The 24,003-nt window shown below is 37.0% G+C and overlaps 2 protein-coding genes and 1 long non-coding RNA gene across 9 annotated transcripts in view; 2 read left to right on the top strand and 1 right to left on the bottom strand.

The window, feature by feature from the left end:
- Window positions 1–44: 44 nt before the first annotated feature.
- Window positions 45–6,958, top strand: SBDS (SBDS ribosome maturation factor). Its single transcript, XM_039346294.1, has 5 exons — window positions 45–252; window positions 1,613–1,742; window positions 2,707–2,907; window positions 4,582–4,746; window positions 5,480–6,958. The coding sequence occupies exons 1-5, from the start codon at window positions 125–127 to the stop codon at window positions 5,606–5,608; spliced, it is 753 nt and encodes a 250-aa protein (XP_039202228.1). The 5' UTR covers window positions 45–124; the 3' UTR covers window positions 5,609–6,958.
- Window positions 6,959–7,720: 762 nt separating this feature from the next.
- The window catches only part of LOC120309244 (merlin-like), a 35,322-nt gene continuing 19,039 nt past the window's right edge, over window positions 7,721–24,003 (bottom strand). For all 7 annotated transcript variants that reach the window (XM_039346295.1, XM_039346301.1, XM_039346298.1 and 4 more), the window contains 11 exons: window positions 22,384–22,459; window positions 20,864–21,001; window positions 19,661–19,735; window positions 18,005–18,118; window positions 16,671–16,793; window positions 16,233–16,450; window positions 14,755–14,860; window positions 13,728–13,855; window positions 12,691–12,850; window positions 10,838–11,020; window positions 7,721–9,381 (listed from right to left, as the gene is read on the bottom strand). In XM_039346295.1, coding sequence (XP_039202229.1) covers window positions 9,346–9,381; window positions 10,838–11,020; window positions 12,691–12,850; window positions 13,728–13,855; window positions 14,755–14,860; window positions 16,233–16,450; window positions 16,671–16,793; window positions 18,005–18,118; window positions 19,661–19,735; window positions 20,864–21,001; window positions 22,384–22,459 — 1,357 coding nt within the window. In that variant the 3' untranslated portion in view covers window positions 7,721–9,345. The remainder of the gene's footprint in view (window positions 9,382–10,837; window positions 11,021–12,690; window positions 12,851–13,727; window positions 13,856–14,754; window positions 14,861–16,232; window positions 16,451–16,670; window positions 16,794–18,004; window positions 18,119–19,660; window positions 19,736–20,863; window positions 21,002–22,383; window positions 22,460–24,003) is intronic.
- On the top strand, window positions 18,128–23,353 carry LOC120309246. Its single transcript, XR_005557041.1, has 3 exons — window positions 18,128–18,312; window positions 20,817–21,018; window positions 23,045–23,353. It is a non-coding gene; the product is annotated as an uncharacterized LOC120309246 (long non-coding RNA).

Raw genomic sequence — 24,003 nt, forward strand, 5'->3', positions numbered from 1 at the left:
AAGACGGACTTTTGGAGAGCCGGTTCTCGCGAGGTTTTGACCCGTGTGTCGTCACAACGGAGGGGCGGAAGAGGCTCAGCTGTTGGCTTGTGTTCTGTCTAGCGGAGGCCGATACTGGCGTATCATGGCGATCTTTACGCCGACTAACCAGATTCGCCTGACCAATGTGGCTGTCGTGCGGATTCGACGGGCGGGGAAGCGTTTTGAGATTGCCTGTTACCGGAACAAAGTCATGGGCTGGCGGAGCGGCGCGTGAGTTGAGGGCTTGGGCCGCAGGGAGAGGAACAGAAAACTCCTGACATTTGACAAAGCCAGTGTTTCTGAGTTTACGCAGAGTGCAAGACTAGCCTAAATAAATAATCAATCAATAAATCCAGGGTTGAATTTTTCAATTTTTGCAATTCTGGCTTAAAATTCATTTACTTTTAAAGCATGTGCAAATTGCAGGGCTTAAACTCTGAACTGTGTGGTTCAACTGCTGTTATAAATCACCTACAGTATTTACACTTCTGTATTCATGTTTACTTAAGTATTGTCTATTAACCACAATTCTGAAATAACAAATACAGAGTAGTATGATAAAGAATAATCAAATAAGTCAGAAGGGTGTAGTATAGAATAACATCACTGAGGTAAGTATTCAATTTGTATAGCTGCCCATGAAAAGTCATTGCCTGGAAATAACCAACATTTTGAATTAGATCTGGAATAACAATAGCAATAGCACTTAGACTTATATACCACTTCACAGTGCTTTACAGCCCTCTCTAAACAGTTTACAGAGTCAGCATATTGCCCCCAACAGTTTAGGTCCTCATTTTACCAACCTGGAAGGATGGAAGCCTGAGTCAACCTTGAGCTAGTCTGGATCAAACTGCTGGCAGTCAGCAGAGTTAGCCTGCAATATTTCATTCTAACCATTGCACCACCACAACTCAGTGGTTAGAATGGCAACTAGCAACCAGTACAGTGATGCAATCTGTAGCTTGGGTGAGGATGAGGGTGATCTTATAGTATACTGACAAAGTAGTCTCACAATTTGCAGCTTTGAATTCATTCCCAAGGGCAGTTCCATGTAGCCCAATGATCAGGACATGTCTTCAGGCATTTTGGTTTAAGTAGTGTTGAAGCTGCAGCACTAACCAAATTTGGGTAAAGCCACTCAAGCCATAACTTCTACGTGCTGGTTGAACAGGAGCTGCAAGTTACAATCTCTTTCAATGGGAGCACAACCCCACTGAGTAATTATTGAATCAATATTATTAGATAGCTACCTGTTTACTGATAAATAGCAGATAGGACTTTGCCTTTGGACTAGTATTGCTTTATGTTTTAGCTGATTAAGGTGTTTCCTAATTATTTATATATTTTTAACCAAATTACAAGCTTGTTGCTTGACAATATGTCATTGCCAGTTCAGATAGAACTATGCAATTATTCACTACAGTATTCTGCTTATGGAATGTAGCAGTTTAATCTGATTGCCCTGCCATAGTAATAGAATCAAAAGTAGTTGATTGGTTAAACATGGGTTAAACAAGACTATCAAAATACTTTGATTGTTGGCATGCATTATTTAGAATGTGCTTAACAGGTAAAATTAATTTTCTAGTGAAAAGGACCTTGATGAAGTATTGCAGACACATACAGTGTTTGTGAATGTCTCCAAAGGTCAAGTGGCAAAGAAGGAAGATCTCGTCAAAGCTTTTGGCACAGATGATCAGACGGAAATTTGCAAAACGGTAGGTACTGAAATTATGCAAAAAAAAATAATGTTTTTTGTCTCATTTTATCTCTCTTTTAACATTTTAAGGCAATTCAAACAATATATCAGATAGTAGAAGGATAATCCCTTTATGTGTTTAGGTCAGCTTGGGGTCAGTGTTTAGGGTACTTGAGACCACTGAGCTATTTAAGGTCATTTGGGCTGAAGTATAATAAGATCTGACCCAAAATCATCCTGGGAGTTTTCATAGCTGAGAATGGACTTCATCTGGCTCTTCAGTCCTAATCCAATGCTATACTACACTGACTCTCTTTTAAATATTTCAGAAATTTGAACTTGAGCAAAAAAAATTTTTTTTCCATGGCTTCATCACATATTACTTGTTCTGTGAGAAGGTTGAAATAATATGCAGTTTATGCTCTGATTTTAAAATTCAGTCTTCCATAGCCTTGTTGATATTAATTAAATTGTTTGCCACCCATCTGGAAAGCAGCTCTTATGGTTAACAATTAATGCTCATTTTATATTTATTGTTAATAGCTAATGCTTACTTAGCCTTAGATCACTGCCAAAAGTTAACAGAGTAAATGCTTAGTACTTGGATGGGAGAGTATCAGGAACTTTCTGATTGGGTAGAGTAGACTGGGGAGACAAAATCCTGAAAGAATGAAAAGCCTGGACAGGTCCTTGCAGGTTGTCATTGTCTCCTTCCTAGGGCTGAAAGAAAATGACTGGCCCAAGGTCTTCTGTATTACTGCCCCCAAAACTATACAGACACCTCCATGTAATAACCAAGGGTCAGACTCGATATGAGGAAGTCATTATTTCTACTTTGTAATTTGCAGATATTTTTTAGGACAGCGATTCTTCTAAGGTTCATAAACAGTCTTGAAAGCTGAATCAGAGTTCTGATGACAGTGCATGATACACCTTCTGAATTTGAGAAACCCCAAGTCCAAATAAACTTTTCTTTGTTTCAGATCTTATCCAAAGGGGAATTGCAAGTCTCTGATAAAGAACGCCACACTCAATTGGAGCAGATGTTTCGTGACATAGCAACCATTGTTGCAGACAAATGTGTAAATCCAGAAACCAAGAGACCCTACACAGTCATCCTTATTGAAAGAGCTATGAAGGATATACATTATTCAGTCAAGCCTGGGAAAAGTACCAAGCAGCAGGTAGATGCCTACAAATTATAGGCATGTAAAGACACTGTAGCTTTTATCTTTACAGGCAGTCCTCAACTTTTGATTGGTCACTTAATGACAGTTCAAACAATGACAATTCAAAATTAGGACAGGCTTGGAATGGGTGTTTTACAGCCTTAAAGTACTTCTGGCCATCGTAAAATGTGCCCCCCATACGCATATATGATCATGCAATTACATTTCAGGCACTTGATAACAGGCTAGATGGGTACATGATTTAGGACCAAGATGACTTAATGCCCAGAAATCCAGTCCCAATTGCAATCATACATTGAGGGCTAAGTGTACTAATTTGAAGTAACCTGAACATCTGGTTTGAGTTGACTTGTCACCAAGTAAACAGGCAAGATGATTTTTTTTAAAGTTGCTTCTTTTTTTCTTCTGCAGATACCTGAAGGATAGTTAAACCTGTAGATTGGTAACATTAGTTGTACATTGGATCTTGTAGAATTTCTCGCAGTGTCTCTTTTTAATGCAGTACTGTGCCAATCATTGTATGGCTGGATATTTTCAAACTTGGCATTTTTAAATCCGGAAGATACTGTTATTCTGGAAAATATTAACATTTCCATCATACAAACTAAGTCTTTATTTACAAAAAAGTAAAATCACTTAGGTACAGTGGAGAAACTGCACAGAAAACAGTAATAGTCCTGCAACATCTGAAAATCAAAACTGTATTGCTATCCTTTGTCAGATACGGCTGTCAAGATAGTAGGTTAGGCCTCTTTGGGTGTCAGTGGGAAGGGAATTTCATAAAGTTGAAATCATTGCAAGAAAGATGATTATCTGTTTCCAACATGTTTCGCTTGTCTCATGATAGTGATTAAAGCCAAGTGGGCTCATATTTGGAGGCATTATTTAAAACTATTCTAAAACATGACAAAGTAATATAAAATACCATAATATTCTGGCATCAATGATTCCACCAACAATTTGTTATCCATATTTCTTTTTTTAAAAGACAAGCTCTTCCTAGCTTTTAGAAGGACATAAGAATAGAGTCCACTCTTGCCTCACAAGTCAGGTTGGTGCAAAAGAAGAATGCTCCCCATCTCACAATTGGAGGAGATCATCAGCAGGTATTCCCTGGTCATTTGCTTTCCCTAGGCAGAATCTAAGAAAAGCAGATGTAGGCTGCAGACCATATAGAGCTTTATAGAGAATGTCCAGCACTTTGAATTGCACTTGGAAACAAACTGGTAACCAGTACAACTCCAGTAGCAACAGTGTAACGTGGCTGCACCACAACTGCTAAGTAAGTAAGCAAGCTACAACATTTTGGACCACCAGAAGTTTCTGAATGATCTTCAAGAGCAGCTCCAGGTAGAATGAATTATAGCAATTCTTGCTGTATTAATCTATTAAAAATTAATGAGTTTGCACTGCTCCACTTCTCATGCTTGCAATGCAGTTCTGCAGGAAACACAAGAGGTTCTTCCCACCAGCTCTATTTGACTGGATGGAAGATTGCCCTGCTGTTTAGTCTTGGGTATAAAAATATGCTCAGCGGAACAAATCTCATATATGGCTAAAAGTATGGAATCAGAAGCGAAGAGACTTAAGTTTTTCCAGGGTTTTTTTTTTCAAGGGGAGCGGGATAAAGATGTAAAAATCAGTGCTTTGGTTTCGATTCCTCTGCAGGCTTTGGAAGTCATCAAGCAGCTGAAAGAGACGATGCAGATTGAGCGGGCACACATGAGGTTACGCTTCCTCCTCCCTCGGAAAGAAGGCAAGAGATTGAAAGAGAAGTTGAAACCACTGATCAAAGTAATCGAAAATGAGGATTTTGATGAGCAGCTGGAAATTGTAAGCAGCAGAGTGTCCTTTCCCCAGTCTTTTGTTTAGGAAAAAGCTTAGTACTGTGCCTTTGGTTTTGTAGAAGTGTTGGAGTATAGATATAAGGACTGATATTTACACTGCAGTCCTTTGCATGATTGCTTGTGAAGGAAACCTCATTGGTTCTTGCAGAAGATGTTTCAAAATTCATTGGGATAAGCATGCAGCAGTAAGGCAGTATGGTAAATGAGCAAAAGATAGGGATGCTGCAAAGATTCCATTGTGACACATCAGCACTTCTTTTTTCTTCTAATTCAAGAGAATGTGGCAATTTTCAGTGAATTGCAGTCTTTGGTTTTTTAACATAATTGGATAGAAGTGTAATATATAGACATTCCAGTCCAATTTAGTGTTCTTTCTCCATTCCATTTAAAAAATACCCTGAAGCTGGTAAAATTTCTAAAAGGGGCAAATCAAAATACCCAAGGGATTATAACACTTTTTTGTGGGGGGCACAACAGCTTTATGAAATTAGCCATGGAATGGTGAAAAGAGTGAGAAATAATCTAATTGTCACATTGCAAAACCTTGAAGTGACCTGAGACTAATTAGCAAGAAATTCAAAACAAAGAAATTTGTATAATATGCAAGTAGTTGTTGTTTAGTAACTACAGATAGAACCAGCAACCACTTAGTTTTATTCACCAGGGCAGTTCTTCGTAAGACGTGGCCTTTCCAGTCTCATGTAGTGCTAATGTTGCAGGTGTGCCTTGTGGATCCAGGCTGCTTCCGGGAGATTGATGAATTGATCAGGTGTGAAACCAAAGGCAAAGGAACCCTTGAAGTTCTCAGCCTAAAAGATGTGGAAGAAGGTGATGAACGCCTGGAATAATTGGGTGCCTGTTGCTGTTAACTGTGCAAAGACGGTATTAAAAGGCATCCTAGAGTTGCCTCATTGAGGGTTGACATTGCTCTTTTCCATTTTAGGTTTTATATAGTTATTACTAATCCTCTGTCCCTTTCCCAAGCTTTGACAGTTGGTATCAACTAAAGGTACCTTATAAACACACTTAGCTCTTAGATTACCTGATAACAAAGGGATTTTACACTGAGTTTACTCCTATATTGCTTGTTTGAGAGTAACTGCAAAGTGACAATTTTATGTTAAGTGCCAAAATGCCTTTCCTTAAAAGCAGGAGGCTTCAAGGAAGGAATTGACTGCAGAATTAGCTCGTTTCCTCAAATCAAGCAATGTCTTGATTTACCAGCAGGATTTGTAAAACAGCCATTGGTTGCTTTGAATGATGTGACTGCACAAGTATAATATTGTCCTAGTTATAGAATAGCCCAATTCTGTGGATGGTGATTTACAAGTCACCAGAAGAGTTCAGTGGCCATCTTTCCAAAATCAGTCTTGGAATTTATTGGGTTTGAACCCATTATTTACTCCAGGCAAAATATTAAAAATACTGACTTGACACTGAAACCAGAAGTTGTTGGAAAATTTATTTTGAAAGAAAATTACAATAACTTAATTTAGAAAACATTTGTTATAACCTTTAAATCCAAGTAAAATAATTAGTTTGGCTCCAGTGATATTTTAGTATTATTATTTGTTATACTAATTTAATATTTAAGAGTAAGCCAAAAGAACAGAGATCAGTTCATTGTTGACACAAAACTCTAAAGTGAGTTTGATGTCTTATGAATAAACTAATAGGGCTGCTGTCAAAAAGAACAAAACATGCATTGCCAGATATTTGTCATTTTCTTATAATCCTTGGAATTCATAGTGCAAACTATAAGAGGATTCTTTGAGGAAAGCTGCACTTTTTACTTCCTCAGACACTTTAAAATTCTCATATATATTATAAATATTGATGTATAACATCACAATCATTTCTATTATAGAATGTCAAACTTAAGTTTGGAAATTCTTAGATTTTTAAAATGAGTTCTCTAATAACTTAAATCAATTACAGTTTATAAGCTGTCATTAATATGCCAAGGAAGATACCAAAAGCATAGGTGAGGAGATGTTTCCATGATGCCTTTCCTGGACTTTTTTTTTTTTTTTTAACAATAAGCACCTTCTAGCTATTATCCTAATCTCCAACCCACAAAGTTCAGTAGTTTTGTGTCAGTGATTTAATTTTTTCAACTACATGACTAACAAGAACGTCAAGGTCTTCTACTCACAAAGTTTCTTTATATGAATAAATTTTACTGCTTCTTCTTCTTCCTCCAGACTTTTTTTTTTTTGGTGATAAGCTCTCTAATATCCTGTAGCCTCACTTATGTGGCATGGATACATAAAGTTGTGTTTCTTGATGACTCTGCTATATATTAGCAAATGATGAGGGAGAAGGAAGACGAAAAATGTATCTGCCAGACTCTATATCTTTACACAAAGGGAAAAAAGTTTAACCTATAAAAAAACAATACTGTAAAAAAAAGAAACACAAGTTAAGATAGGCAAGAAAATGGTAAGTGAGCACCTGTCTACCTAGACGAGTTCAAATCACCAGGATCATCCCAAGGTTCTTAAGGAACTGGCAGATGTGATCTCAGAACCACTGAACTATATCTTTCAAAGATCCTGGAGCACTGGGGAACTACTAGAGGACTGGAAAAGAGCTGATGTAATTCCTATCTTCAAAAAAAGGGGGAAAAATAGATCCAGGAAACTACAGACTTATTGGCCTGACCTCAGTACTTGGGAAGATTCTGGAAAAGATAAACAATGAATCAGCAAACACCTAGACGCAAACAAAGGCATTACCAAAAGCCAACATGGGTTTGTCAAAAACAGATCATGTCAGACAAATCTTACTGGTTCTTTGACCAGGTGACAAAATTAGTGGACCAGAGGAATGCTGTGGATATAATTTACTTGGACTTCAGTAAGGCATTTGATAAAATAGATTACAACCTACAGTACTACTAGATAAGATAGAAAAATGTGGATTAGACAGATGGATTCGTAGCTGGCTGACCAGCCATACTCAGCATGTGGTCCTCAATGGAACTGTATCTACATGGAAGTGTGTAGTGGGGTGCCCCAGGGCTGTTCTGGGCCCAGTGCTCTTCAACAGCTTCAATGATTTGGATGAGGGGATAGATGGGGAAATTATATAAGGTTGCTTGACAGCTGCTAATATACTCCCAGTAAAATAACCCTCCTCTCACCTAACCTAGGAGCAGAGGATGAACTGAAAAAGTGAAAGCAAGTGTTATTTCAATGAGTCAGCTCACAAAGCATGTACCAAATGCATTCTATTTAGAAGTTGGCTTTATTCTCCTGGAGGTCAGGTACTACAAACTTACATAGTAGAAATGACAGCTCTGTTGAATGTTAAATGACTTGTTTTCTGTCTAGCCATTTGAAGCTTTTTATGTGTGTAATATTGCAAGAAAGCATGGCTGCTGTAAGAAAAAAACATGACCAAGCTGTGATCAGAAACAGCCAGTTGACATGTCAACTGGAATCAAGTAATTGAAGAACACCAGTGCCAAGAAAGCTTCAACAGCATTCTTCTGTTTAGGCTGGCTTGTAAGGTAAACTAAACCTATTTCTAGCCTTATTAATTGGCTTATTTTCCTGCCATTTCATTTCTCACAGGAAGAGAATAAAATTTTTGATGAAAGATTATGTTGCTTTGAATTTTAAGAAATATAAAACAGACTTTTTATTTAGATACTGACATTAAAATAAACTTATTGTTACCGTTACTTATTTCTTATTCCAAACTCATTTTTTTGTAAAAATAAAAATAGAGCCTTATTCATCATAAGATGAGTTACGTTAAATAACAGCACACTCCTAAGTTTGTTTTCTCAGAAGGAACTCCTGTTGTAATAATTAAAATTGGCTGCAGTTCTTTATATGCCAGAACAATAAATATGTTTACATTTGAGCATACAGTATGTGAATTTCCAGCAAAAGAATTTTGTGAAACAAGCACAAGCAGTTTTAGCTTAAGGACATATATAGCATGCCCACTGCTTCTATTTTAATAAACAGATTTGTGCACTTAAAATTTGTCCTTTAATCATAGAAAAACATGAAAATAATAGTTGTAGAACACTTTACAAAAATAAAAATATTCACAATCATAAATTTACATTTTCAATTTTATGAAAAATTCTAAATGTACAGGCCCTTAATCTAGTTAATTGTGATATCCCATTGCTTTTAATGAAATTTAACATCAACTTGTTTATCATTCTTAAATGAATATACAACTCAGTTCTTAACTCCCAAGTAACTTAATAGAATTGCTAATTTTGGGAACAGACTAGATCTGTTTGAATTTCTTAAGATTCTTCTTACAAACTTACATTGGCATGACAAATCTTCAGGTAACCCAATAGAAATGTTCAATTACTTTCAAGACAATATATTAAATATAGCAAGGTGTATTAGACTTGCAGACTTAGATCTCTGGTTGGCTAGTATTGCCTATTTCTATATCAGAATATGAGCACCACTTCCTAGGAATCAAAAAGGAATGTTTCCATTCTTATGCTTCAAGCAGGAGCTGCATTTTTTCCAGAATATGAAAGTAGTCTAGAAATCTTTGGATGGATAACTTGAGTTGGATAACTGATCATTCTGTTTAAAGTGCTTCAGATATAGATCACATCTGTTTTGTGTTGTTGCACCTAAGAAGCCATAAAGAAAGTATAAGAAAGATGATTTGGGTTTAAGACAAATAGACTACATAACTGGAACAGAGGGGTTGAAACACAGGGCTTTTTTGTCATAGAACGCCCAGAACGGAGTTCCCACACCTTTTTTGGATGGAACCTTGTAGGGTAGGCAAGGCGGGTTGTATGACGTGTGTGAGTTCCGGCACCTTTTTTTTTATATACAAAAAAAGCACTGTTGAAACATATTAAAAGTACAGAATAAAAGATGATATGCTGCTAAAAAAAAGGCATCAGTCTATATAAAGAAGCAGTCCAAAATTGATATTGGAACAGGAATAAAAAGGAATCTTTCACCATTTCCTACAGCCAAGAAGTGAAGAAATCATTTCTAAACAGTTGTATAATGGATCAATAAAAATGTTCATATACAACAGATGTGATTGGTATTTGAAAAAGGCATTCTTTCTTTCTCTCTCCCTCTCCTCCTCTCTTTCCCTTCATGGAATGCTGTACTCTCCCCTCATCCAATAGCTCACAGAGATAGAAGATAACTCCATTTATCAGGTTAAAAATTTATATTGGGCCAACTTAAAAAATGTGGTAGCTTTGAAATCGCTTCATTTGGCAAAAATAGCATTTCAAAAATGAGTTGCGAAGAAAGAAGAAGAAAGTCTGACATTACACGGAACTTAAAAATTCTGATCACAGGACTATCATATTGACTCAGCATTTTCCTTTCCCCCTTTAATACTTGTTTTGACAGTATTGGTAAGTCAGTACAGGTAGTCCTCAACTTAATGACCACGACTGAGCCCAAAGTTTATGTTGTTAAGTGAGAAATTTGTTAAGTGAGTTTTGCTCCATTTTACGACTTTTCCTGCCACATTTGTTAGGTGAATCACTAAAGTTAAGTCAGTAACATGGTCATTAAGTGAATCTGGCTTCCCAATTGTCTTTGCTTGTCAGAAGATCGCAAAAGGTGATCACATGACCCCAGGATATTGCAACCGTCATAAATATGAACTAGCTGTCCAAGCATCCAAATGTAAATTACATGAGCATGGGGATGCTTGGTCATAAGTGTGGAAAATGGTCATAAGCCACTTTTTTCAGTGCTGTAACTTTGGTCACTAAATGAACTGTTGTAAATCAAGGACTACCTCTATTGACTGACTGACAGGGAGTAGATCAGTCAGTTGGATCCAGGAGCTGAATGGTACCTCCAAATTCACTGGCACATGGAAGATAAGGAACAAGGAATAACTACACTTTGTGTCCAGCTCACAAGTATCCCAAAGCATCCATGTGGCTTCTAGAACAAAAGCTCAAATCAGTGGGCTAACTTAGATCTTGAGAACCTACTGTTGTATAAATACTTCATTGAGATAGACACATAATCCAAGGAAAAAACTGGTAATTAGGACATTGTATGATATGAATATAGAAAATTGAATTCAAATCCGATTACCTTAATGTGCTTTTGGTGTCCTGTTCCCACGTTATTGATAACCAGGGGATGGGTTGGAAAAGAGTTTTCTGTTGCTGCACTGGGCATGGTATTCTCAATCACATTTAGCAGGCATGATGGTGAAAAAGACTGTTGCAGATTATTAAACAGGTCTCCTTCAAGGGTTTTCATCCAAACAGGAGCCTTTAAAAAAGTATATTAACCATTAATTGAGGTTTTAAGTTAATTCAGGATAACACTAAATATTTTGAAAGCCAGCATGAATCCAATTTAACTCTCTTGGCCTGGAAATAGTCCCTTTATGAAGGACTGAAGTGCTTTAGTGTGACATTCACAAATTATTATTTTCAGAAGTCTTAATGATAGAAGTAGAGCATGTATTATGTAATGTCCATGAATAACATTAAGAATATTGTATTGGCTTGGATAATACATAAAATCAACTCAGGATTTTACAAAAATCCTACTATTAAATTCAAGAATCCTATTATTACATTCAAGAATCCTATTATTACATTCAAGTGGTTTTTTTTCTTCTGGAGAGTCACCTTCAAAAAATGATCAGGTTGAAGCATCTCTAAAAGCAGCTTCATAGAGATAAACCACAGAAACAACTGTACAATTAGTCATTCTCCCTGAAAGAGTAGTTACCTAAAGATTTGGCAGCATAAGAAAAATGTAAAAGATTAATTTCACAAGTTGGGATGATTGGGTGATAGAACTGCCATTCAAAACATGACAATGCAAACGCCAGCTCCAAATTTGTGTATTTCAAAAAGAAGAGGAAATTGGGAGAAGGATTTGTGCAGTACAGGTAAAAGGACAAGTATGGGAGAATCCTAGCCTAGAGAAACCTCCATTTCTCAGGGCTGGGCATATATCTGGTACTATTTAGAAATCATTTTAAAACATTTTGTTATAAAAGTCCATTTGTTGGGGAGAGCCGTTTAAATGTTAGCCAATTTACTTCACTATCCTGTGTTGTGCTCACATTACATTTAGCCACATTACCTTAGAGATATAAAAATATACAGAAGAAAAAGTATTTCTAAATCAGAAAATAGTTTAGTGGTGACAATAAGAAAAACATCCTGTGGAGATCTCTCAGAGCTCAGGGGATTTTGCTTAAGGCTAAGGACAAAGAAAATAAGAATGGGGCAATAGGCTCTGCCTTGTTTTGACCCTTTACTGATATTCCTGCTAAAATACACAGTTAAGCTCAGTGCCTGGTCTTTCTTGCTTCAAAGATCAGATACAGGGATTAAGAAATCCTCCTTCAGCTGAACCTGAAAAGCTGCAATTGGTTAATACAGAATAAGAGAGACAAATTTTAAAAAGTTTAATCTGGTGGAAAACAACTTCTATTGTACTCAGTTGAAGTACTTTAGATCAAACCAGTTTGGCTAGTTAGTAAAATCTTTTTAATCTGTATATGACTAAGACCAATTTGTTTTTAAGATGGTTTGCTTCCTTCAACCTGAGAAAAGAGCTAATCGCTCAATAAAGTAAACTTTTTCTAACACAAACCATCAGCAGTTATTAAACTTTTTAAAATATATTAATAAATGTAGTCAAGTAAACTTCAATACTTAATTTCATTGGTTAAAGGTGAAATCCATTCCTACTTGTCAGTTTTTATTGTCCACAGTCTTAATCATTGGAATCATTATGACAGTCCTAAATATTTCGGCCACAGATCCAGGGACATATTACAAAGAAAAGTCACTGTTTTTAAACCAAGCTTGCAAGTCCCAGGAAGATATCTCTAGTTGACTCCTGAAATGGTGCTAAAATGAGGTTTTTGTATGCATTTGTTACAAATGTAAGAAAGAAATGCTTGACTATATAGGAACCTTGTATGCCTTCTCTGATGAATGGTCCAAAGAGTCAAGGATTATGTTCCAATGAGAAAGAAACCCGGCATGTTTCTCTTCCAGTTTGAGAGCATGGATTTCAGTCTTGAGTTCTTTTAGCCGATCTTCAAACTTTCTACTCTTATCTAAGTAGTCTAACCTGTGAAGCACAGACAAAACAAAAAAGTAAACAGAGTAGAGATAATCAAATGAGCTGTGTACATAATTAAACAGGTACCTGAGCCAGAACTAGTACCTGGGACTATAAGAGAACAAATTTCGGGACCTGAGAATCTAATGGATCAACCTAACTAAGCTGTACCTTACACATGTGGTCCCATGTGTGGGACCAATTACAATTCCCAAATTGAATGCCCTGATTTGGGATGAGAAGTGCTCAAATCTGAGGTTCCCAAACTACTGATGATAACCTGTGTGACTCTTACAGGTAAAAGAGTTGTATACTCATAATCTAGCAAACAAAGTCTGTCTAAGATTCAATGTTCGCACTCCTATTTAGACTCAGATTTTGAGTTTTCACAGATGTAACTACTGAGTCAGTGGTCTTTGATTATCAAATCACAGAAAGGACACACCATCCTTGTTTTCAACAGGGGAAGATTTATGCTGCATAGTCCTCAATTTATGCAAATGAATTGTTCCACATGTCACAAAGAAAGAGATTTTATTATTTCTGAAGTAGCCTTTGCTCAGATTTCAGATAAAAAGTTCAAAAGATTCCCCTTTACCTCAGCTTAGTCTATTTTAAGTAAAACTTCTGCTCTGATGGTAAGAGATCATTGAGTTCATATAGATGTGCAGAAACTAGTAAGGTGTCTTAATATTTCTAGCATTTGGGATATGGTTTCTGTTCTGAACAGAAATACCTAATGCCAATATATAACATGAAATAAAATAAGTTTCTGAATAAAGATACAAAGTGTGAAGAATACCATTCTGGCATAAAATTTCATCCACCAATATTCTGAATCTGGAATCTGCTTGGCCTTATTTCAGCTACAGGAGGACAATCCTACCTCTCTCTCTCTATCTCCAAGGAAAGCCTCTTCAAATCAATGTCTCTTAAATCCATCTTTACAAATCCTTTGTCACCACTGGTATCCCTTGTGTCAGCAGGCGGAGAGGAAGTACACTTGACAGTATGCTAGAAAAGACCACAAAAACAAAAAGTTATGATATTGGATCCTATGTTGCTTAGGAATAGGTCTTGAACACTTGCTATGCAATTGTGAATTAATACAGAAAATGTTACAGAGAAAAACACACCACTGGGTGGCATAATTACAGACCAGCACAGATCTGACTGGAAACTGTGGATAGGCTCAGTGGTGGGATTCAAATACGTGAATAACCATTTCTCTGTATGGATGCCGCTTCCAGAAGTCCATTCTGGGCCTGGGCAACAAAAAATTAGCTACCGGTTCTGCCGAATTGGTGCGAACCGGCTGAATCCCACCACTGGATAGATTCTAGTAGAAATAGACTCCTGGGTTTGCCTCAGGCTTTGCCTACCCTGAAGGCATCAATTACAAACACAATGTAATGGGGACCTACCATTTTACCCTTCTGTGTTTGGCCTTCTGTGTTCAATTATTTCCCTTTTTTAATAGAAGAGAATACCTAGCTCAAAAATGAACTATGGAGTTCTTGGTTCTCTCTAAACTTGCTTGTCTGCTTGCAAATATTTCATCACCCAACTAACTAAAACATTGCCAGTAATATCAATACCAATGATATTACTTACTTGGATAATAAAATGTCTGCAAGCAAACAACCAAACTCAGAGAGCACCAAGCACTCCACATTTTCCTCTTTAATCAGTCCTTTCTTGAAAGATGCCCCATAATTCTAGCTTTAAAAGATGTTTTGATACTTTTAATGGAATACTACAATCCCCATGATTCCTTTCTTTCCAGACAACTTTAGTAGATGGAAAGAGAGTCTACCTATTGCAGGTTTATCCTTTACCTAAGGATAAATTAAATTAAATCATTGTTGTTATTCTATCTCTGAAGCAATCATATATTAAAAAGAAAAACTTACAGGAGGAGAGTTAAATTTGCTGACATCTTGAAGCTTTTGCTTTGCTTTCTCTTCAGCTTCTCTGGCTTCCTGTAGGTCCTGTTTTAAATGTTCAGCTTCTTTGACCCTACCAAGCCAAATTATCATCATAAGCAAATCAATCCATATTTCTCAAAGACAGTCCTTAACTAATGCCCTGAAAGCACAATAGGCTTCAATCAATTTTGTTAATAGATGGGATTTGTGGGGCTGCCTTATGGCTCAAAAGCAAAACCTGAAACAATCCGTGGTATCAGGTAACCATGGTAACTGATAAGCCTCAGTTTATTAAAGCTCTCACCATTTTAATTCCTGATTTTTTTTCCATACGCAGAAAGATTAATCATAATCATTAAGAGAATAATTGGGAGATTAGTAGAAAAGAGGTAATTATTTTCTGTTTCCACATTCCTGTGCAATTTAAAAACTATTCAAAATGTGTGGATTTAAATACTGTTGTTTAAATTTTAATTTGTATTTAAATACAGTTTAATGATAACTACAATTAAAAATAATTATAAGTTCTTTAAATATAATTTTAAAATTACTTTTTTATATAAATATGCACTTTTGAAGTTTACGTTGCCAAGAATCCCTCTAACATTCAGGAACCAGAATGCCAGCAGGATACAGTCCAAAAAATCAAGATGCATCACAAATAAAAAAACTGATTCTTGGTGATTTCACAAACACATCCATGGAGTTTTCTGCAGCAAGCGACAAGTGGTTTGCCTCTGCTCTCTCCCACAAAGTTTTATTTCATTTTATTGTCTGTTAAATTCCAATGATTGGTCTTTTAATCTTAACCCCAGCCCTTCATCTTCCAGGCCTGACTTTCTTTCTTGTGATTCCATCAGAACATAACAAAGATCTGAAACCCAGAACTTAGCTCTTATGCCTATGATAGTTCATGAGGGCCATATTAAAATTTTTCTAACTTGCACTTGGGACTAATTAACTCCAGTGCTGTAGGCAGCCTGAAGAAATGCAGGTCCTCAACATATAACCATAATGGAACTTGCCCATTATAGTCATATGTCATGACAGTCATAAAATGGTTCAGTCATGTGACTGACCTAATTTTATGACCTTTTTGACAGTGGTTGTTAGGCAAATGCCACAGCCGCAAAACAAATACTATGGTTATCAAGCAAATAAATTGTTTGCTATGGCATATTTTTGCTAAAAACTGGGAATAATACAGTTAGAACACTGTAAATGGCCAAACATGTGATCTTGTTGCAAAAAAGCCCGAAGTGGGGTCACAGTACTGCAGGGGGCTGACTGTTGGAACTTCGGAACAGAGTCATAACTCCCTTTTTCCAGGTAGGCTGTAACTTCAAATGATTGACAGGCGAACCAGTCATAAGCCAAGGACTTCCTGTACACGTGTTTTCATCAAAAACATCTGAGGGAGCATATGCAGAATGACCAACTAAGTTTCTAGTACAGAGTGTCACCTTCGATCGGATTCCTTCACCAGCTTCATGGCAATCAGCTCGGCCTCCCTTATCTTGTGCTCCATCAGTCGTTTCTCCTCGCTGGTTTTCAAGGCTGCCAACTCTAATCGATGGCGCTCCTGCTCTGCTTCGGCAGCGTTCTGAGCCAACAGCTTGGCTTCCTCCTCAGCTATCTGAGCTTTCTCAGCCAATAACTCTGCTGCTGCCTCTGAACGGCGCTGGAGGAGAATTTAAAAACAAGCACCTCATATGGTAAGCTGCCCAGAGGCTCTCTGGATAGTGAGACAGTGGCATATAAATTTAAAAAAATGAAATGAAATAATATGAAATAATGAAATAAAATAAAATAAAAATTTTAAGTGGGTGCAAAATGGAGACAATTGACCAGAAGCCCTTGGAGTACCTACCACTAGGCTTCATTACTACAGCAATGCTCACCAGAGCCTCATTAGCTTGCCGAGCTTCATCTTCCACCTCAAAGAGGCGTCGTTCCAGTTCTTCTTTGGCTCGCTCGGCTTCCTCCCGCAGCTGCTTCTCTCTGGCCAGCCTCTGATGCTCCATCTGAGGAATGAGCAAGGTTGGACATGTGCAAGAACTGCATAGCACAATGAAGCCAGGCTCACCTTATTCTGATTTTTCCATTCCTCCTTTTACAATACATACTTTTCAATTGTAACTCCCAGGGGACGGGACCTATCCTTTGTCTTGCAAATAAATCTGCCAAAAATTAACTGCAGGTTTAAGTTATTGATTTTATATTTATTTATAATGTGGGTTTTTTTTTACTGTCCAGAAATACTTCTCTGGAGTTTGCAAACCTGCACAGCAAACAGCATAGCAGATACAATTAAAAAAAATCAGAAAGAAAAGGAAAAAGAGCCATTCCTTTTTTGTTCCTGATTTTTTTTTAAAAAAAACAAAAAACCATGTATTAAACTTCCCACAGTTATTTACAAAGAGGGACTCAAAATAGATCAAAATCTACTTTTCTTTTAAAAAGGTACTTACCTCAACAAAAATGTATATCACTGCCCTTTCAGATTCTCTTCACTAGGTTTAAAAAGTTTATTATAATGCTTTGAATATTTATGTATGTTTGGGCCACACATGGAAGTTAGCACTATAATAGGTACAGACTCCAAAGGATAGTTAGGACTGTAGAAAAAACAATTCCAACCAGCCTACTTTCCATAGGCTGTATATTATGTTGGTCAAAAGAAGGGCTGAGAAAATAAATACAGACCTCTCACATTCTGGACATAAACTGTTTCAACTCCTCCCCTTGGGACGCCATTATAAGGTACTATATACCAAAACAACTAGAGATAGGGACAGTTTTTTCCCTTGTGTCATCACTTTGCTGAACACCTAATCCTCATAGTATTGTTTTATATTTAAACACTCTATATTCCCCAATGCTGTATGGCTGTAGAATTATTATTATCCTTCTCATCTCTCTACTATCCCCTTTTATTGGCATCATCATCATCATTATTATCTCTTGCTTTGCATGTACACCGAGAGCTTCTGCATCAAAGACAAATTCCTTGTGTATCTAATCACACTTGACCAAATAAAATATTCTATTCCAGTCAATGTCCCAAGTACGTTGTCCACTTTAACTTTTGTGTGAGACTGATACCCAATATAGTGTTGCAAAAATCATTAGAATTATAATGATAATGATATATATCTGATCATTGTCTGCCAGCTTGGAAGTGAGTTCAAAATTTGTGAAATTCTTTAGCATTTGAACCAGCTTTAAGAGTCACCTTCTTTCTTGCTTTCTCCTCTCTGGCTTGAGCTTTCATCTGCTGGATCTCAATGGGATCCACTCGCCTCCTTCTCATGAACAAGTCGTGGTTTCCAATGAAGAGTTGCATGATCTGCAAGAAAGAAGAAAAGAAAAATGTCTTCCTGGAGTTATTCAACAGGAGTCCAGTATCCAATCTCCTTCAGTAGTCTACCAGTTGTGTCTGAGAAGTATAAACACAATAGTCCTTCACCGATTATTCCATAATACTCAATTATGGAGTAACAACTCCCTCTGAATGGAGAGAGAGTCAATTTAGTTCTCCAGGTAATACTAAAACTCATCTCTGATTTATTTGGTTTTCAGCAGCCACTATCTACATGCCTCAGAAAAATATTAAAAAATGGTATTATAGAATGACATGCAATTCTGGTAATCCTTATTTCCCGAATGCCCTTAAAAAATCCATTGATAACCTCCATATCTGTACTTGGCTTGGACCTGACATTACCTAGAAGACTGTTTTCATTTAGGAATGTTATAATGGGGAGAGACACATATATGTTTCTAAGTTGATATTTCCTAGGTTGATAAAGGAATGTACAGAACTTGGATATAGCTCAGCACTACCCAAAGGATAAATAATAAACTAATCTAAAACAGAATACTGATCTTGGTAACTGACAGAGATTTTAAGGGACAAAGGGCATAATTATGCTGTGAAGGGTAAGCCCCAAAAGAGAGAATTAAAAGTCAAGACTTCACTGGTATCAAAACCAGATAAAATCACCATCAGCTTGGCCTCCAGGGAAAAGGTATTCCAGAAGGGGGTCCATATGAAAGAAAGGTAGAAATGTGCATTTTCTATCACTGCCCCCTCCGTTGGGATTCCCTGGACTTCCAAATGGATCCTTCCCTTTGATGTTTAGAAAGTTTCAAAAGATTTGGCTATTCCAATATACCCTAGGAATTGAGGAGAATGATTGGTACTTCTACCAATGGATAATAATTCTATTTTGCTTGACTATTATATATTCCCAGTCCTGTGCATTTGATTTTATGGATGTTATAGATTTTGCATTTTTGTTTTCATTTTTAATCAGGGTAACAGAGGCAGGAACTGTATACTGCTCAAAAACAGTTCTGACTGGAGTAGTCTATAAACCCTGTAAGATAAATAAATCCTCATCTAGTTTGGCTCTCCTAGCTATGGGGAGTGGAGCAAGTCTTACCCTGCATATCTTAATGTCTAGATAGGTATATACTGTAAAAAAAAAAACAACACGGCCTCATTTGCTTCCTCACAATCATTTATGGCTTTAATCATTTTCACTAAAAATCAAACCATTCAGCAATGTCTAGGCAGTCGGTGCTATTCAGTCCCACATGATTTCTGTTCCAACCGAGCATAGATTGGTATGGTGAGGCCACTGTCTTTGACCATGATTATAATGGGGCAGGTTTATAATAGGACAAAAGTGGGACAGAAAGAAGAGAATCACACTCCCACCAACACTGGTAAAGCAAGCTACTATATATAAACAGGGAGAAAACCCCACATTCACTCACACTGATGATGTTATCTAGTCAGGTAATGAACTGTCTACATGAAGACAATCAACTGAGAGAGCACCAAGGACTGAACAAATAGTCTTCTATATAGGAAAGCACTCACCAGTTTATTGACTTTAGGCTGTGAGGAGAAGAATTTGAAAACCTCAGCTTTCTTGTCAATAGGCTTAATTGTAAGCTGAAAGAAAAAGGAGGGTGGGTTTTTTTCCAAATGATCATTATACACTAAATGCAGATGTAGAAAACTTGCTTCCACTGGAGATTGTGTCAACTTTTTTTCCTTCAATTATTATTATGCTACCTATTGGTCCTTATTGTTACCCTATAGTTTATTGGTGTTACTTTCAAACTTAGACTTCAGGAAGGCATTTTATAAAGTAGACTAGTTCATAAACCGGAACAAGGTGGGATGGGTGTTCCCAGTGAGAGGTTCACAGTTGAACAACTGTAGCCAACATGAGAGAGGTATATAGTGGGGTATCTCAGGGATCAGTCCTACCATAGTTTGGAGACTGGAACTGAATAAAAAGCATATAATACATCACCACCATACATCCATTTTATCAAGCACAGCCCTGAAATTCTAGTTAATTTCAGGAAATATGTAGGTTGAAGTGGGCTCTAGATTAGTGCCCCCCTCCCTTGCTTTCTCTGACTTCCCAGCCCCAGTTTATCCTGCAGGAAAATTTGTATTTTTAAAATCAGTTTAGTTAACACTTATATAACTCTCTTGTTTTAGTACATTAGCTTCTCTGAAATCATTAATGTATTTTAGGAAAGAAATCATAATGTATTTTCAGGAAAAGTAGATTCTATTAGATTACTAATATTTATGAAAAACATAAAACCATTTTTCTATTATGTCTATTTTTTATTATTTTGTTAAAATGGTTGTTTTTAATGCTATATAACTTCATACTTTCTCTAGAATAAATATCTTACATGTGATTCTTAATTTTGGCCTGAACAGTGTAAACATTCTTAGTTCTTTTTTTTTTAAAGGGACCAAAATTTATAAATTATAAAAATGCAATATATGTTAACAGATTAATAGATATTAATAGCTATAAATAGATGATCAGGGCATAATATATAAAGCTATCTCAGGTCCTTCTAATTAGGATCATTGTCATTAGGTGTTTCCCCTTGTCAACTTGGAAGTATGAAATTAGGTAGTAAATTTATTTTTAAAAAAATACACAATTTTATTAGCTCAAAAGCAATTAAGCTACTTTACTGACCTAGTCTCTTTCCAATAGATCTACCACTCATCTCAAAGCAAAATTCCCACAGCACATCCACCTACCTCTTTGTCAGAATAAGAAATGTTTTGGATGCTGCTCCACTCAAAAGACTTATTTGGAGAGAAGCGGTTATTGATGCTGTAGACATGAATCCCTTTGGCATCTACCCCAAGCAGGAAGTCTGTATGATTCTTCTTTTGCTACAGAGAAGTCCAAGGTGAAAATCAATGTATTCATCTTGTGCACTGACTAGCATTGATGGTATTACTAGTTTGGGTAATGAAACGTCTGCAAAAAAACAACAATCTACCTCAGAGAGCACCAAGGGCCCTTCATTTCAACCCAGGGCTACAACTATTCTCCTTTATTGGTTAATATATTCATCCTCTGACATCAACCCATTACAACTTAATTTGGCCTAACATGCACATTTCACTGTTTCAGATTCATGGCACAGGTAGTCCTCGACTTATGATTACAACAGGGACCAGAATTTCTGCTGCTAAACAAAGTGGTTGTTAAATGAGTCACACCCAATTTTATGATCTTGTTTGCCATGGTTGTTTAATGAATCATTGCAATAGTTAAATAAATCACATAGTTATTAAGTCAGTGGTTCTCAACCTGTGGGTCGGGACCCCATTTGGGGTCAAACGACCATTTCACGGGGGTCGCCAAACAAGGCTGTCCGCCATTTTTTCCCCCTTTTCTTTGGCCACGCCCCTGGCACCCAGTGATGTATAAGTGGTTGGGGGTCACCACAACATGGAGAACTGTATTATGGGATCGCGGCATTAGAAAGGTTGAGAACCACTGTATTAAGTGAATCCAGATTCCCTCATTGGCTTTGCTTGTGGGAAGCTGGCTGGGAAGGTTGTAAATGGTGATCATATGACTCCAGACACGGCAAACATCATAAATTTGCCCATTACCAAATACCTGAATTTTGATGACATGACCATGGGGATTCTGCAACAGTTGTACTGTAAGTGTAAGAACTGGCTGTAAGTCAATTATTTATTTGTTTGTTTGTTTGCTTGTTTGTTAAATTTATTTGCTGCCCATCTTGCTTTTCAGGTGACTCTTTTTTCAGTGCTGTTCTAACTTCAAACAGTTGCTAAACTGTTGTAAGTCAAAGAGTATCTGTAAACACCTGCCTTAACTGGCAATTTTATTGTCTTATTCAATTATCCTCATTGTTGCTCAACTAGTCTCTATACAATGAAGTACATGACCAGTATTTTTGCCTCTTGTCACCTTTTTCCTCATTGTTTCATATAAAAGAGTCAAACATCAGGCATCTATAAACTAGAATTTACCCTTATGTTAGGTAACATGAATACACATTGAAAAATATAAGACCAAGAGATCTGCTTAAGAGGCATGGCATTTTTATAATGGAGAACACTTTTTAAGTCAGGCAAATTGCTCCAAGTCACAACAGACAATGCTGATGAGACTCTCAGGTGTTATGCCCCTTTTTTTACTGGCAATACTGCTGAGGCACAAGGGATTTACAATCAGACATCTGAGACTGTCAGAAAAATCTGAATCAGATGCATTAAAAATCATACATACTTACAGCAATTGGAAAATAATTAACCCCATACATCTCCAAGTCTTGTGCTATTTTAAGATAGTTCATCTCGGCTTCGTATCTAGAAGAATGGAATAGTTATTTTTTTAAAAAAAAAGTCTTAGAAAGGATTGTTCTTGCTACATAAAGGAAATATATTGTTCTGTATTATTGTCACCCAAGGCTGTATTTATTGACTGTGAAATAATCTTACCTAGTTTTATTACCATTGGTAATCAAAGTGGTTTACAAATTGCACTATGGCCTCTATAAAAATCACATAAATAGATGGAAAATTCAACCATGACATAGAAATAGCTTCACTTGGCACATCCAAACAAATTGGAAATATTCTGAGAAAATTTTACATTCAGCTGAATGATCCCCAACTGAAAAATCCTTTTCCTGAAAGGATATTCTGAAGTCCTGGTAATGCTATGCAAAAGGTTCTGCTCTTGGGACAATCTGTCAAACATCTAAAGGCTTTGGACAGAGCAGGCCACAAACAGTGATGTCAAAACTTGGACAGATTCTCGAAAAAGGAAACTATTCTTAACCAGACATGTTGCTTTTAGTCTTAAAAAGCCTGGAACCAGCAATTTAAATGAAGTGCTGACAAAAGTACAGTTATGTATTTATTTACTTATTAAATTTGTCTGTCGCCCAGAGGTGAGATCAACAAGCAGGAGCAGAGTGATGAGAGAACTTGAGTTTCTGAGTTCCCATCTGTTTGGATCAAACTTTGTATCAAGAAGTGAATTCAAGGTATGATTCATCTAAATTCTTATTAGCTTCTACTATGTTCCATGGGGAAAAAAACAGATGAATAAGGGCAAAGTGACAAAGTCATGAAATGTGTATTGTGACATCCTGATTTATTTATGTTTTTATCCTACCTTTATTATTTTTATAAATAACTCAACACAGTGAACGTACCTAATACTCCTTCCTCTTCCTATTTTCTCCACAATAACAACCCTGTGAGGTAAATTGGGCTGAGAAAGACTGAGTGGCCCAAAGTCACCCAGCCAACTTTCATGCCTCAGGTGGAACTTGAACTCAGTCTCCTGGTTTCTAGCCTGATGCCTTAACCACTAGATCAGTGATGGCGAACCTTTTAGAAACCGAGTGCCCAAACTGCAACCCAAAACCCACTTATGCATCGTTGAGTGCCGGGTAGGTGTGCCCCATTGGCTGGGTGTGGCCAGTTGGGTGGGCGTAGCCAATTGGGTGGGCATGGCTGCAGTGGTAACGGCAGACTGGGTGGGACTAAAAAGTTCAATCAATCAATTCCAACTTTGCAAGATCTTTTTTTTTCCCCCGCAAGAAATTGAAATTGACATTGAACCTTTTTTTTTTGGCACACGTCGGCGGAGGCCTAAAGCGAAAAGGTTTTATAAAACCCAGCTGAAGGCCTAGGACTGGGGTGTGCCCACAGAGAAGGCTCTGAGTGCCGCCTCTGGCACCCGTGCCATAGGTTCGCCACCACTGCACTATACCAAACTGAAACCCTGCCCCTTGTATTTGTGTCATGATGTTGCACAAAAGTATGGAAGGAATGTAACTTAATCACAATGTTGCACCCAAGTTTGGAAGGGGCAAAAATGTGTCACTGACCCCCCCCCA

The sequence above is a fragment of the Crotalus tigris genome, unplaced genomic scaffold (assembly GCF_016545835.1).
Source record: "Crotalus tigris isolate CLP2741 ecotype Arizona unplaced genomic scaffold, ASM1654583v1 scf7180000017987.690289119674:8195010, whole genome shotgun sequence".
Classification (NCBI taxonomy): Eukaryota; Metazoa; Chordata; class Lepidosauria; order Squamata; family Viperidae; genus Crotalus; species Crotalus tigris.

Coding starts and splice junctions, on each gene's coding strand:
- SBDS (XM_039346294.1), top strand. CDS start 125: ATGGCGATCTTTACGCCGACTAACCAGATTCGCCTGACCAATGTGGCT. Junction 1,743..2,706: donor AGACGGAAATTTGCAAAACG/GTAGGTACTGAA, acceptor TCTTTGTTTCAG/ATCTTATCCAAAGGGGAATT. Junction 4,747..5,479: donor TTGATGAGCAGCTGGAAATT/GTAAGCAGCAGA, acceptor CTAATGTTGCAG/GTGTGCCTTGTGGATCCAGG.